Below are 14996 nucleotides of genomic sequence, written 5' to 3' on the forward strand. Positions count from 1 at the left end.
AAAAAAAAAACAGATTAGCTCCAGGTATGTTTTCAGGGTCTTCCTAGAATACAGGTGATTGGTGAGAGCTAATCTGCAATGCTATTTAGATTGTCAAGACTTTTGGGTAGGAACTGTGCCTTTTCGAATTGCCTGTAAAGCTCCAAGCATGCTTTGGGTGCTAGGTAGCTAAAAAATGATCAAACAAGAACAATAATAGGTCAGAAAACTCTTTGTGATGCCTACCCACCCGTTAGCAATTTTCCAAAGTTACGTGTCTTTTCAACCGACAATACTGCTAATAATCAGCTGCAATGTCCTCCGCCCTGTCTGAGATGCAAAATGAAGAAGTCCCTTGCCTGGAAGGGCTTCCAGTCTAGCACCGAGAAGTGGTCACCTGCTTTACCGTCACCGATATGTTGTTTTTCTAACAGAGATCTTTTTTTGCTTCATATTGAATGAGTGTGGAACAAACCTGAGACTGGTCCAGGTCAAAACACACCTGTGGCCACAACAAATCTCACCGACCCCTTTTCTAGGTTGGGTGGGCCCCTGAGGTCAGAGATTCACCCCTCTCTGGAGGACACAGCCAGGTCAGGTCTGCAGCCCTGCACATTAAGTACCAGTGCCCTCCTCTGCCTTTTCCGCTAGGGCTATGGGCAGGTTGCAACAGGGAGTTGCAGGGGCCTGTGTTGGAGAGGGGATGCTTTCAATGCCAGTTTGAGGGTCGAGGTTCAGACTCGTTGTGAGACATCTCGTTTGGTACCACACTTAAGAATCATCTAGGAATTCATGATTCCTTTATGTGAGTTCCCACCTGTAGGGTTTGCTTTAAGTCTGCTGAACACCCCACGGGACAGGCGCTTTGAGAGAAGATGCTAGCTAGTTATGTCTGCGCATCCCATAAGAGTAGACAATGGGCTACAAAACCCCCTCCCCGGCGTGTGCTAGCTGTAGGAGAACCCCTGGGAGTAAGGGAAGGAGGTGGAGCCTTTGGGCACAGACCAGACTTCCCAGTAGCTTTAACCCTTCTTGAAATCTGACCACAGGACTCTCCCCTAGAGAGGGAGAGAAGGAAATGCAGAAAAAGAAAGGAGGGAAACAGACAGAGACTCCAGCCTCCGGGGGCTGCTGCGGTCTAGTTCTGACCGTACCTGGACGGCTTCCAAAGGGCCTGACTGCAAGGCAATTTTTCCATGACTCTCTAACACCCTCCCCCACACAGAGAGAGATCTTTTCACTTAGGGCTGCACTCCAAGACCAGCCTTGCAGGGAAAACAACCTGATAACTCGCATGCCATGATGGGTATAGTGGTGTTCTCCCCCTCACAGCAGGGCCAGCCATTGGCACCCGAGGCCCTTGGGTTTGCAGTTCCTGTCCCAGAGGACCCTCGATGGAAGGGGAACGTACTGGGGGCCCTTTACCACATCTTTGTACTGATGTTTGCAGAGAGGCCCACATGACTTGGGCCAAATCTGCCTCTCATTAGTCACAACCTAGATAGAGGCTGAGCCCGAAAGGCTTTTTCTCTTCCCTTCTGCCCAGAGATGCTGAGAGAGCTCTCCTTGGGGCCCATTCCTGGCTTGGCTGAGGGAGGGGTTATTACAGCGACAGGAGCTTTCCCCTCTGGGCTGGATCTGAGCGCCAGCCACTCGCCACAGAGCTGAAAAAGAGAGGCTGCACCTTCTCCGCCCCAGCACCTCCCCAGGATGTGAACACGGCTGCACGTTAACTGCTAGTAGGCAAATGCATATAAAGCCCTTCAGGACCAAATCTCCAGGAACTGTGATTTCCCAAGCCCTCGATTCCACCCCCTCTTGGGCCATACATCTCTCCCCCTTCCCTTCTCCAGGTCACCTTCCCCGCTGCCAGCCTGGTGGTGCATCCCAGAATGACATCCATTAGGAACTCGCAGCACGCGTGGTCAGCTCCCACGTGGATGTGCATGGTGTAAATGCAGAGGGGACGGTCTATGCCAGTCTTTACCAGTAAGGCTTCTGGGTTTGGCTGGCGTTTGTGGGTACAAATCAGCTCCCACCTAGCACCCGAAACCCAGTGTATACAATAAATGCAAAGCAACCGAGTAAAGAGCGTGAGGTGCCAAGACAACACCTACCGGAGAAATTCCGGGTTGCCAGCATCGTAGTGAGAATCGCTCCCTGAAATACACAAAAGGCAGAAAGGAAAGAGAGACCGCTGTGCTCAGGGTCAGGCCCATCTGTTTGTCCTTCTATTCAAAGGTATCCGGTGGAAAACAGAACCAGCTGGAGCTAGTGGGAGGTTGCACAGGGGCATGAACGTAATCCAGAGAGGATATTAACAGACACAGAAAACAGTCTGTAGAAACAGGTCCTGGGTAGGAGCCCTGCAATCCGAGTCTTTGGGTGGTAATGGGAGGGACGGGATGATTTGCAACCTTCTTGTGAAGGCAACCTAGAGCTCTCCCCTGGGGCTTTTTATGGGCCATGCAGTGGCATCATTTCTCTGGCCCTGTGTTCCAAAGGCACCGGGACCAGACCAGCAGAGAGATTTCCATTGGGAGTTTCTGGGACGTTTCCTTATCTTGAGATTCCTCTGAGAAATCCGCCCCACATCACCTGCCCTTCTGAGATTCTGGCAGAGTGAAAATGGCCAAAACGCCAGGACTCTGCTCACTCCAGTCACACACACTTTTACTTCTCAATAACAGTTTATTCTCCTGTACTTGCCTCCCTAACCACAGTCCCGGGGCTGGCTACTAAACTGCCTATACCTGTGAGATTAAAAGAAGCATCAGACATGCAGGGCCGTACTCGGATTTCAGTTTAGTCTGTGTAAATTGTAACAAGTGGAATTACTCCAGATTTAAATGGGTGTAATGGAGGTCAGAATCAGGTCCAATGCTATTAAAGTAACTTCTTATACTAATTACAGCTGGGGGAGAAATTTCAATCAAAGCTAAATTTGACCAAAAACAGAAAAAAAGGTACTGCAGAAATGTTTTCCGTTTTCCAGTCAACTCTACTAACTAGTCAGGTCGCATATAATGAGATTTGAGTAATTGGTTACAGTAACGGATTACTACTTAGAAGTGTAGACCTGAACTAATCTGATTACTTGCTGAGATGAATAGTAAACATAGATTATTGCCAGTTTCTTTTCTTGCCAATCTTGTTACTAGTCTGGAGCCACCTGCTTTGTGCTGCAAACCCATCAGCCCTCCCAGGCTAATGAAGGGCAGGGCTAGATCACTGCTTAGATTGGAGACCTCCATGAAACAGATGCCCGGCTTGACAAATCCCTGGCTGGGATGATTTAGTTGGGGTTGGTCCTGCTTTGAGCAGGGGGTTGGACTAGATGACCTCCTGAGGTCTCTTCCAACCCTGATATTCTATGAACAGTAATACGCTGCTGGAAGTAGTTGGTGTTAATGACTCCGTGTTCGGCACTCTTCTTCACAAGCCAGTATGGAATGAATACACAGCATGGTGCTGGGGGCACTGTGTTACTAGAGGTGTGGCCTTTTTGGATGAGATGGAAAAATCCAAGTTCTGACTCCTTCTGATCCCTCAAGATCCAATAGCACTTTTTGTCAGTGTATCGAGGCGTTAGCCCCAACTGCCGGGTGATGTCTCTACTCCAGCATTTTGCCTACCTATAATTCCCCCTACATTGTTAATTGGATACAACAGTCCTTCTTCCCCTCCGGCTCTAACCCGCTGTGGTGGTAGCACTGCCGTGCACCATTAAAAGTGCTGCCCCCTAGTGGCAGATGCAGACACCCTGGAGCACTATTTAGCTTTGGTATCCCTGCGGCTGAAAGGTGCTTTATAAATGTCTATCATCGTTCCTGTCCCGGGGGTAATACGGATTTCCCAACAGATGACTTCCTCAAAATAACTAGCAACCCTGGTCAGACGCAGCAGGTGGGGCAGGCGAACCACCTCCTCTTTTACATCGTTTTGTGCCTGGTTTCTAACGTCCCGCCCCTCAGCTCAGCCTCTCCTTTCCCTGGCCAGTCTGGCTCCCCTGAAATGCAAACTCACAGGATAACCCGGACTCCCACCCTGTGACACATCTTCTGTTCAGGAAAACAAACTCATCGGGCATTTCCCAACTGGTTCCCAAAGGTACCTGGGCGGCGGGGATGGGCCCTGCGAATTACCTTTAGCTTTCTTCTGGCGTTGAACTTCTTCAGGCAGTCCACTGTCTCTTGTCTGTGCATGCATGACGCCACGGTGGAGCGGTGCTAGAAGAGAGAAGGAGAGCCCGCTCAGTAGTGGAGGGGAGAAACCTGGAGACCCGAGGACCTGGGGAAGTGCACACATGTACACACACACACTGTTGCTCTCCCATGCTCACACACATGCACTCTGGCTCTCCTGGCTGAGGCATACGGCCATTGCTGTATGCAGCTGCGTGGGCCTCTCTGGGAGCAGCAGATAAAACTTTAATGGGTAGCGTGAGTTATCCACCCTCTTCGTTCATTTGTTCCTCGTTCTGCTGTGCAGTGGGCTGTAAATTATCTTGCAGAGAGCTTAGCTATGCCCTGGGCTGACTGATTTGTCTGGATGATTAACACTGCAGTTCCTTGCTGTGGAGGGATGTGATGAGGGGTTTCACGCATGGATTATACATGGCAGTGAGGCTAAGTTCAGGGACGATTTTTCACTTTGGTCGTTGATTAGACTTTTATGGGATGAAAGGTGTGTCGGGGAGTCTCAGGCTTTGGTACAATCTCTGCCATGGAAAGGAGCTCTGTTATGGCCCCTACCTGGGGGACTTTCCTGTTTCTAAGGCCTGGTCTACGCTACACAGTTAGGTCGACGTAAGGCAGCTTACGCTGACATAATTAGGTCAGCGTATGCACTGCAGCCTTGTCTGGCTGATGTAAGTGCCCTGCTACACCGACATAATAACCCCACCTCCACGAGAGGCGTAGGGCGTGTGTCAGTGTAGTCAGGGTGAGGCAGTGTCTGGGTAGACACTGCGTTACTTACATCGGCTGCTGGCTGCCTTGTCAGTTTCAGGGTTCCATGCTGGAGCTGTGAGATTGACAAGAAAGCCGCTACAGCCTGTCTGCCCCCACTCCTGGCGGGGACAGGGGAGGTGAGAAGCCCAGGCAGCTGTCCCCGGCTCCCGGCTGGGAGGTGAGAAGCCGGGAGACCGGGGGACAGCTGGGCTCCCAGCGAGGAGTTGCACAGAGCTGAGCACCCTGGCTCTCAGCCCCCCACACTACCCCTCTTCAGTTGGTGGAAGCACTCCTGGTGAGGACGCGCACCACTGACAGAAGGAGGGTAGTGTGGACATCAGCCACCAGTGGCTGTAAGTTGATCTAACATAGGTCAACTTACATCTGTGTGTAGACATGCCCTAACTGTTACAGCCCACACAATAGGGCCCTGTAGCCGGGAAGTAAGGGAGCACGTCGCAGATCTGAGGTGAAGCATTAAAGATCCAGAAGGCACTAGAGAAAGAGCATTTTTGCCACGTGAAGACAATATTATGACGGTCAGAAACCTAGCTGTAAACAGAAGACAGCAGAAGAGAGCGCAGGGCATGCTGGGCTTCGCATTTACACCTAAGCTGCAGCGGCGGGGAGGAAGAGGAGCAGCAGCAGCAGGAGGAGGAAGGCACGGCACAGCCAGCAGCAATGGCAGAGCACAGCTTAGAGATGACCTCTATGATCCAAGCGCTCAGGGAGCTGGGCAGCTAAGTCTGACACAGCCCCCCTCAAAGAGAGAAGGGATTCCCAGCATCCTCCTGCAAAGAGCAGCAGGGCTCCGGCTGCCTGAGGCTCCTGCAGGGGGGGTGGGGGGGGGTGATACATTAATGAATTAACAGCGTTTTTCTTGGTTTGGCTAAGATGGCACATTTCCTCCCATCACCAGGCTGTCTGGGCTCAAGCATTTAATGTGAGTTCATATTAATGCTTCACTTGCACTAAGGCTTAACGACACCTAAATGTCTCGTGCTGACTTAGAGAAATGCCTGTCGCTGTATCACAGGAGCGACACCTGGGAGGAGGATTTCATTACACAGCAGATAGACAGGCCACACACAAGGCGATGCCTATTCATCAATATGCAAAGTGAGGTGTCCCATCATTTGCATAAAACCTCCCGATTTCTGGACCTTCATCCTTAACAGAGATGTTCCTGCATCACAGAATAGACCACATCTCCCAGCTGCGTGCTAAGCTGCTCGTCCTTCCAGTGTCTGGCTAGCGTCCTGAGTAGCCCACCCTGTACGCCATGCTTACCGATATCCATGGATGCTTCAGAGCCTCTGCTGCCGTGATACGCTTGGATGGGTTGATCGTTAACATCTTGTTGATGAGGTCTTTTGCTTCAGGAGTGACGGTATCCCACTCGGGTGAAGGGAACTGCAAAGGCAAAGGGGCCGGACGTGAGAGTGCCAACAGCAGTGACGTCAGGGGCATTTCTGCTGCTGCCCAGCCCATCCAGATAAAGTTTGGCTCATTCCCGCACAGTCCTCTTCCGAGAGGATGAGCCTCTCATGCTGGGAGGATGTGGTGGGTTTTGGCCAAAGGGAGAGTGAATGGTTAATTCTGCCCGCTCAGGGAGTGAGATGCCTGAAGTAGGGGACAGTAGGAGAAAGTCTATCCTCTACTGGAGAGAATCAGACCCACTGTTGTTTTCCCCACTGTCTTGTCCCCCCTGTAGCCTGGAGTAGCAGCTTACCAAGAAAATATCAACCCTAACGCTGCTCTCTTGCATGGGAATTCTCCTTTGGCTCAGGTGGGATCTGAGCTTTAAGCTGATGAGCCCAGCAACAGCAGGCAGCTAGTGTTCGTTCTGTCCCCAACAGACATTTCAGGAGCAGCAACAGCTCCGAGAGGGACTCCAGAGGAAGATCTGTCCCAGCTGCCCTACAGCAACCGTAGTCTTTCGGTGTTGTGCTGTTTCCCCAGAGAAAACCAAACCGCACACCTTCCTCCACAAGGCCTTGAAATGGCTGTGTTTGTGATGGGTGGATGTGGTCTTCCCCATTGCCACTCACAAGCACAGACGGAATGGCGCAGTTGGTTTCCTTCAAGCCAGCAACTGGTCTCAGCTACTGGTCCTATTTCTATAAAGAGTCAAAAGCGATGACTTGGAGGCAAGATGGGGGCCGGAGGGAGGAGAAGAAGAGTGTGTGAGAGACGAGTGGGGAGGGGAGAAAAACGAAGCTACTTACATCATAGGCTCCGGCTTTGATCTGCTGGTAGAGTCGGTGTTGATCCTCATCCCAAAAGGGAGGATACCCAACCAACAGAATATAGAGAATGACTCCTGTACAAGAGAGGGATAGGAGCATATTATTATCAACCTCTATCAAGTGGAGGTGGGAGAGAGTTAGGAGAGTGTGTGGGCCCAAGTTCTGTGTTGGTCTAAATCAGGGAAAAGAAGTTAGAGATGAGGGTCGATTTTATTAAGTAGGGCTCTCTTGCCTACCCAATTTCAGGCTGACATTCACGTACACACAGCCATGATGCCCGTGCATGCAAATCACAGGTTAGATGCCATGCATGCGTGCAGCTCTCTGATCTGTGCACGCAGTCACAGCAACTGTGCACACAAACGTAGGCACACATTGCGCACGGGTCTCCTTGAAAACAGTTTGGCCTTAAGAGAAATCTGTTTCAGGCTGCGCCATGCGACATTCGGGAAACCCATACGGAGAGCAGAGCCTCTCCACGTGCCTGAGCTGTGAAATCAATTTGAAGGTGAAGCTTTTAATTAACTGGGTCACTGGTGCATTGTGTTCCAGATACGTGAGGCACTGGGTTTGGCCTCACATGCAACTGGCACGTCGCAGGGAGAGCGCTGGCATTTCACAACGTGCTGGCATTTTGGAGAAAACTGCCACCCCAGCGGCATTTTCAGAGTTGGTCTGCAAGGAAAGTGACTGCTGGAGAGCACCCTATTCCTGAGCAGTGGTCTCTCTCGTGACATGGGTGGAGTGGAAAGCCAATGTCACATGTTGTTAACACAGGGCCTCTCTAGCATCACTGGTGGTTTAACATTCAGAAGAACGTAGCTGTTCAAGACTTAAATTAAACATACAGTGATGCCGTCAGGTGCTAGGAGCGATGGCGCCTGGGCAGAGAAGATGTGGCTCACAGAATGGCAGGGGTACAGCCCTTCAGATATAGGCTGCCCTCGCGCCCGCGGCTTCAGAATGAGCATGCTGAAATATACACATCTCTGATATGCTGGTGGGTGTGGCACAGAATGCAGGAAATGAGAAGCTTGGCTGCTTCTTCCTTCTCCCAAATGTATCTGTCCTGCTTTCCTGGTTGCTAACCTCAGTCTGACTTACCACACGCCCAGAGGTCCACAGCTTTGCCATAGGGATCCTTCCGGAGCACTTCTGGAGAAAGGTACCCTGGTGTGCCTGCGAAACCTAACGAACCAAACATAGGCGCCGACTTCCTCAGTCCCCAGGGCGTGCTCGACACCCACTCCATCCCTTCCCCCAAACCCCCACCCCCGCCCCACCCTCACTTCGTCCCAGCCCCACCCCGACTCCATCCCTTCCTCCAAACTCCCACCTTGCCTCTTTCCGCCCCCACCCTGCCCCACCACTTCCACCAATTCCTGCCCCCACTCCTCCCCTTTACCCCCAGCGCTTCCTTCACGTCGCTGAACAGCTGATCTGCAGCGGGCAGGCGGCGCTGGGGGGGAGGGGCAGGCGCAGATCTGCGGGGCTGCTGAGCACACACTATTTTTTCCCCCAGGGGTGCTCCAGCCCCGGAGCACCCATGGAGTCGGCACCTATGGAACCAAACCCAGACAACACCCAGTCACGTCAGCACTCGCCAGAAGTACTGAGCTCCCAAGAGCCGACTGCGAGACAAACGTGTGACTCGTGTCTTCTGCCGCAATTAGTCCATTGAGAACGGCCGTAACAAAGATAATTGGCCATCCAGAGGGCCCACGCTCGCATGATCTGATTACAAGTCCTCAGAGTTCAGTGCCTGTTCATTCGGGGTTGTGAGTGCACTGGGTCAGATTCTGCTCTGGGTGTCAATCCAATGATTCAGCTGCATTGACGTGGGCGCAGTTACTCCAGATTGACACTGGTGTAACTGAGAAACAATCTGTCCTGTGGTTAGGAAGTCCTGGCCTATTAGCAGCTAATCAGATGGGTTAAGGAAGGATAGGAAAATGAGTCATGCGAGGCACAGAGCCAGCCTACTGAACCGGGTGCTGGCACAGCATTAGGAAAGAAGTCTTGGGTTTGCATCCTACACCTGCCTTCTGCCTTTGTATTCATCTCTACATTGGCAGGTTGGCTTATCAAGATGTATATGACACCCTCTCCTGGTGAACGTGGAGCCCACCCCTATTACTGAGGCCTCATTGGGTTTCAAGCATTGTCCAGAAGACCAGTTTTACACATCTTTTCCCCAATTGTCCTGGGAGATGGCAGTACACAGGGACTGCAACATGGTATAAGCCAATGGTGGACTGGGAGCACAGCGGAGGGGACACTGGCTGTGTATCCATCATGCAGTCATCCAACCCTTATAGTATCTCCATGACTCACGTTCTAGCTTTGCGCATCCATTCATTGAATCCCCATTCAGTTACTTGGCTTATATCTTGCCTGGGCGCCTCTGGGACGCAAGAGTGTATTTTCCCAATGGAAACAAATGGGTTATCCCAAATGCACCATAGGGTGGTTTCAGCCTTGAAGGCTGCCAAAACTGCTGCTTTGCAAGCGACTCGTCAAGATTCCACACCCTTCCCCATCCCTGCTGGCCCTTAGGAGCTCAGTGGAAATTTTTTAACCCTTTGGTTAGATTCAGGGATAAATATTCAAGGTACCCGCGCTGCTTGTGCCATTAATAAAACATTCCCGGACAGTGCGGGAGAGGGGAGCTGTTTCGCCACACATATAGAAACGGGAAATGCAAAACAATCCCTCCTCAATCCCCCGCCCGACCATTTCCACTCACCAAACCAAGCCTGCTGATCCGCTTCCACCTCAATGGCTAGGCCGAAGTCTGCCAGCTTGACCGCAGCTCCCTTCAGTTTGGATGCCAGCAGCAGGTTCTCCGGCTACAGGAGGAAGCGAGGGATAGAGAGCAAAAGAAAAAAACACCCTCCCGATACTGGATTCAAACAACGTGGGCACAAGCCGGACCCCTTTCCTAGGGCTCTCTGACCGGCTCTAGCCAGCAGAACTCCCAGTCCGGATTCTGGGTAGGGGACTGTCCCCCATCAGACGCTGGCTGGGAGACATTTAATTGAGAAGCCCAGGGGGTTGCTCTGTTATACTTCGACTGCCCTAGACACACTATTCCGCCCTACTCTGTGACATAGAAGGGAGCAGAACTGGAGGACCTGGAAGAAGGTGTAAGATAGAATAAGTGGGTGGCCTGCCACAATTACTTTCTGACAACCTCCTGTTCGTTGCTTTTCCTGCTACATTCCTCTCTTCCAGCCCCTGGGCCTGTGAGTTACGGGTACACTAGCTTGCATTGCCTTACACAGACTCAGAGGGCCAAATTCAGGGGTCATGTGTGCATGGGGAGGTTACGTTACCCAGTGGTAAGTGGATGTGAGTCTAAGGGAGTCTGAGGTCGTGGAACATTCAAGTCTGCGTGGCTGAAAGGAGGAGTGACGTAGACCAGCTTAGGCTCCCTCGGACTCCTTGCTGAATTTGGCCCCTCGCTTCTTCAGGGAAGGGAAAACAATCATATGTGTTACAGATCAGAGGTTCCCTCACGACAGCTCGCCCTGATCTCTTTTTCTCACGTAGAAACAAGAGGTGTCATGGCCAGGAAAGCCCTCAGTGCTTATGCCCTTATTAATAGGCAGCTGTTCAGGCTCCATCACTCCCTACGTTAGGGCTGATGAAGACACATGAATCCGGTTTCCACCTCCGCGGAGGCGCCCGACTCCGGGCTCCCATTCAGTGGCAATGTTATTACAGCTATTAGAGAGAGTGATAGTCTAGTTCTGCTCTTTCAACTGCATTAGCCGGCCTGGAATCAGGGCAGCTGGCTCAATAATCCCCAGACAAACGGTGGGCGAACAAACTGATGACAGCACCAATTGGTTCCCAGGTATTACCAGAGTTATTGGCCTCTTTGTAGGGCGAGACGACACTAGCTCAGACTTGGAAGTCGCGCTCGTCCTGCATTTGGGCCTGAATTAGGGAAGCGTTTTGAGAGGAAGAGGTGGGATGAGCTTCCCTTTACAGGAGAGGCTGCTGGGCTGATCTGAGAAGCGCTCTCTCCAGTAAGAGAACATTATAGACTAGCTTGTATTAAGCCAGAGCCTTAAAACCCCTGGCCTGCAGGAAGGGAGTGTCTCTGCTGCAGGAGCTCAGTGTTACTGAATTGAATTCCCTCTGTGGGACAGCTGAGGTTTTCAGGCTCCAAGACTATACCGGGATAATCAAGCCCTAGAGAACTTCCTGTTCCAGATGATATGAGAGCATGGGTCATTTTTCTCCCCGCCACTGGAGGACGGATTTGAGGAGGCCCAGGTGGGGACCTGAAGCCTCACAGTCACTTACCAATTTTCCAGCCACAGGGGACTGAATAGGTCTCCACTGAGCCCCCACCAATGGCCACCATGAAGCACTCCCTCCAAACCTACCCATGTCTTCCTCTGGGGCTAACTTCGCTCCCTCCAGAGCAGGAGAAAGGCATTTTTAAGCAGACCAGCTGCATCCTTCTGGAAGGAAAAGTTGGCCTGACAAGGGACCTTGAGCTAGGATCGCCTCATTGTTCCCTTCACCCTTGGCTTTCGGTAGCTCCCAAAAGGAATTCTTCTCGCAGTGTTACAGGTGCGCCAGACCTCCCCAGAGAAAGTTACAGGACAAGGCTTCTAGGGCCTTCTCTCTCTTTCTGATGTTGTTATATCCTGGAAGCACTGGCCGTTCCATGTATACATGTAGGGACCTTCGCCACAGCTCTTACCTTTAGGTCCCGGTGCACCACGCCCATCTGGTGGCAATGCAGAACAGCTTCCAGGATCTGCTGAATGCAGTGACTGCAGAGAGAAATCATACAAGTCACATCTGTGCTCTGGGAGAGCAGCAGAGATAGGGCTTCCTTAGGCGTGTCCCTTCATTTTTATCTCTTTTCCTCACTTCCCACACCCCCCATTCCTTTTCCCACTAGCAACCATACAGCATGGCTCAGAATCTCGCTCTACAGAGTCCCATGTAGGTGCTGCATGGAGGAAGGTAGAACTATCAAAACCTGAGTGCCAATGAAATCCCCAGTTGGGGGTCACTGAATCATTCAGCCAGACTTAGTGAACAATAGAAAAGGAGCGCACAGGTTACCGTAGGAACTCTCCTGGTTGTCAGAAGTAATGAGCTAAAACAATCCAAACAATTCCCATAGAAACAATGTGAGCGGCTGCATGGAGAACTTGATAACAGGAGTTGGTGAAATCAGGATGCCCGCCTGAGTTTGTGCGATAACATCAAGCAGAGCGGAAAAGCTCGTAAGACGTAAAGCTTATGGTAACTCCAGCCCCATTTCCCTAGTCCTGACGTATGCTTGTAGGTCTCATCGGATCTGTTTGTTATTTATAGCTCATTAAATCACGCACACTCTGTTGTATGCATGAGAAAGAAAGAAAAAGAAGTTCCAGGTGCCAAGAGGGGATGATAACTTTGATCACAAAGCATTTGTCTGCAAAACAAAAGGTCTTGATTTACATTTTTGCAGGGTTCTAATAGGTGGATTGGTTCTAAACGTATTCAGTGCACGCAGAACACTCAGTAAAAACCTCATTCCAAACAAGGAAGCCTTGAATCGGAAGTTTACTGCGTGGCTATGTTTACCCGAAGCTCAGTATTATTCCCAGTGTTTGGGATGGCTTAGTCCATAAAGACACTGGTGAAGGGAGGAAGGATTGTTTGGTGGTTGAGGGCACTGGAGACATGGGTTCTATTCAAAGCTCTACCACAGACTTCTTGCGGGGCCTTGAGCAAGTCACCTCATCTTTCCACGCCTGAGTAAAATGAAGCTAATGCTTCCCTTCCCCCCAGGGCTGTGCTGAGGCTTAATTCATTAATATTTGCAAGGTGCTCCGATACGCCAGTGATGAATGCCATAGATACGCCTTTAAATACATAAAAATAACTATTGCAACTGGTAAATGTCAAGAATGTGATCATCTCCACCATATCTTCCTAGGACTCCACAAGGTACTGGCCCCCATATCTCCTGGCTGGGATGCCAGGATGCTCCTGGCCTCGCCTATCCCACACATTGGTGACTGAGGAGCGGGGGAGACCAGCTGCTACCAGCCAGGCAGGCAGGTCGGACACTAACTGCATTATCAATCTGGGGCAAGGGGGGTGCCTGTCTGTATTCACTTAAAGCAGCTGGCTTTGACTTTGGAGAATCGGCAGTGTGGTTACGCACAGAATCCTTGGCATGGAAAATGTGCTGGCTAGAATAAGCCACTTGCAGTGTGACATCGCGTGGAGAAGCAAGAGCAGCAGATCTTGGAGCGCCGCTATAAAATCAATATACAATGTGGAGGAAACTGATGCGCTGATACTGTAAATAAAATAAATACATGAGTCCTTGGCTGAGGACAGACTTCAAGCTATTGGTGAAGGCTGGGCATCTCGTCCCTTCCCTTGCCTGGCTGGGTCCAGCTGCCAAGCCTTGCAGGATCATATCTGGTATGTTTCCGTCCTCACCTGGCATCTGCTTCACTGTAGTATTCTCTGGCCACAATGTCCTCGAACAGCTCCCCACCCGTGACACTGTGAATGAAACAGACAAAGCATAATGTCAGCTCGGGAAGCTCTACATGCAAGAGCTGCGCGGATTTATACCAGCTGGCAATCTGACCCACGGAACGAATCAAAACACAACTGGACAAGCAGCTCAGCAGAGATTGAGCAGGTACAACAGGGGCGAGTATGTTTGGGGGTGAAGGGGTGTGTGGAACTGGTAGGTGACAGGGCTTGGGCACCTGGTAATTTTTTTCCCAGGCAACAAGAGAACTGAATTCCCATTTTAACCCACTCCCCAAGTGTGGCTCCTAGGTTCAGGAACCGGTGTGCTGATATGTTTGAGCTTGGAGGGTCTGGGGAGAGAAAGATGGAGGAATGGCTGCTGCTAATTCATTTCTCCCAGCTGATCGGTGCTTCTTTCCCACCTACTGGGGGAGCAGCTTCCAAGAAATGGATCCTGTGGCTGGAGGAGAGCATGCTGGGAAATTTAATGAGTTACATGCCACCAAAAGTACTAGACTCATCTAACCCATGTGCATCTGCTGTGCGGCTGTACATAGCAGGAAGTTCCAGCGATTTCAGCATAACCCCACTTTAACCTGGCAGCACATTCCATCCGTGATGGGCTAAAGCCGGGTTCCCAAAGACCAGGGGTCTCTTTGCCTGATGTTACTTCCTTTCAAACCATCTGCAGGGGTGGGAGGGTGGTTCATTTCCCATTTCAACGCAGTTCTCAGCCAGGCACCTGGAACGGTCAGGGTCAGTGAGAGTCCAGCAGTCTGGCAGTGCTGAACAGAGCTCACCAGATCCTTTCTCAGAGGAGGCCACTGAGCGGTCATGAGATGGGCTGTATCTGATCAAGTGATCTGGAGTGGGACGGGGCTGGCCCCTGAGCCATCCTGTCACCCACCCCAGAAGGATCAGAGAGTGAAGGGGGTCTTTGGGAAAAGGTCAGATCAGAGGATCACAATGGTCCCACCTGGCCCTAAAATCTGCACACTCACACATGCTTCTGGACAGGCCTGGATCTTTATGCCCTTCCAACTCTCATTAAATTACGCTCTTCACTTTCCGGGTGCTCTGGAAATGACCCACCCCCTGCTTCCAGCAAACCCATCAGAGTTCCAGTGTTGCAGTCCTTCCCTGGGCAGCAAGGGAGAGGAACAGCCAAGAGCAACCAGGCAGGGGAGAGGAGGGCAAGGGGTGGGGGGGATCTACCATGCAAAGTAGAGCATCTTAGAGATTACTTGGATGCAGAGCTCCTCTGTCTCCAAGGGGAAGGAACAGAAGCTGCAGCACAAGGCGGGAT

General features: G+C 51.3%; 1 protein-coding gene across 4 annotated transcripts in view; it reads right to left on the minus strand.

Annotated features, from left to right (window-relative positions):
* Positions 1-14996, minus strand: part of CAMK2A (calcium/calmodulin dependent protein kinase II alpha) — a 32494-nt gene that overhangs the window by 16916 nt on the left and 582 nt on the right. For 2 of the 4 annotated variants that reach the window (XM_024217043.1, XM_024217042.1), the window contains exons 1-9: positions 14906-14964; positions 13649-13714; positions 11901-11973; positions 9927-10029; positions 8285-8368; positions 7160-7254; positions 6222-6344; positions 4125-4208; positions 2097-2139 (exon numbers count right to left, since the gene is read on the minus strand). In XM_024217043.1, coding sequence (XP_024072811.1) covers positions 2097-2139; positions 4125-4208; positions 6222-6344; positions 7160-7254; positions 8285-8368; positions 9927-10029; positions 11901-11973; positions 13649-13714; positions 14906-14922 — 688 coding nt within the window. In that variant the 5' untranslated portion in view covers positions 14923-14964. Of the gene's footprint in view, positions 1-2096; positions 2140-4124; positions 4209-6221; positions 6345-7159; positions 7255-8284; positions 8369-9926; positions 10030-11900; positions 11974-13648; positions 13715-14905; positions 14965-14996 lie in introns of those variants that run through there. The other 2 variants (XM_024217045.1, XM_024217044.1) reach the window with 1 other exon arrangement.

This window comes from Terrapene carolina, unplaced genomic scaffold (assembly GCF_002925995.2).
Source record: "Terrapene carolina triunguis isolate 2854851 unplaced genomic scaffold, T_m_triunguis-2.0 Scaffold629, whole genome shotgun sequence".
Lineage (NCBI taxonomy): Eukaryota > Metazoa > Chordata > Testudines > Emydidae > Terrapene > Terrapene triunguis.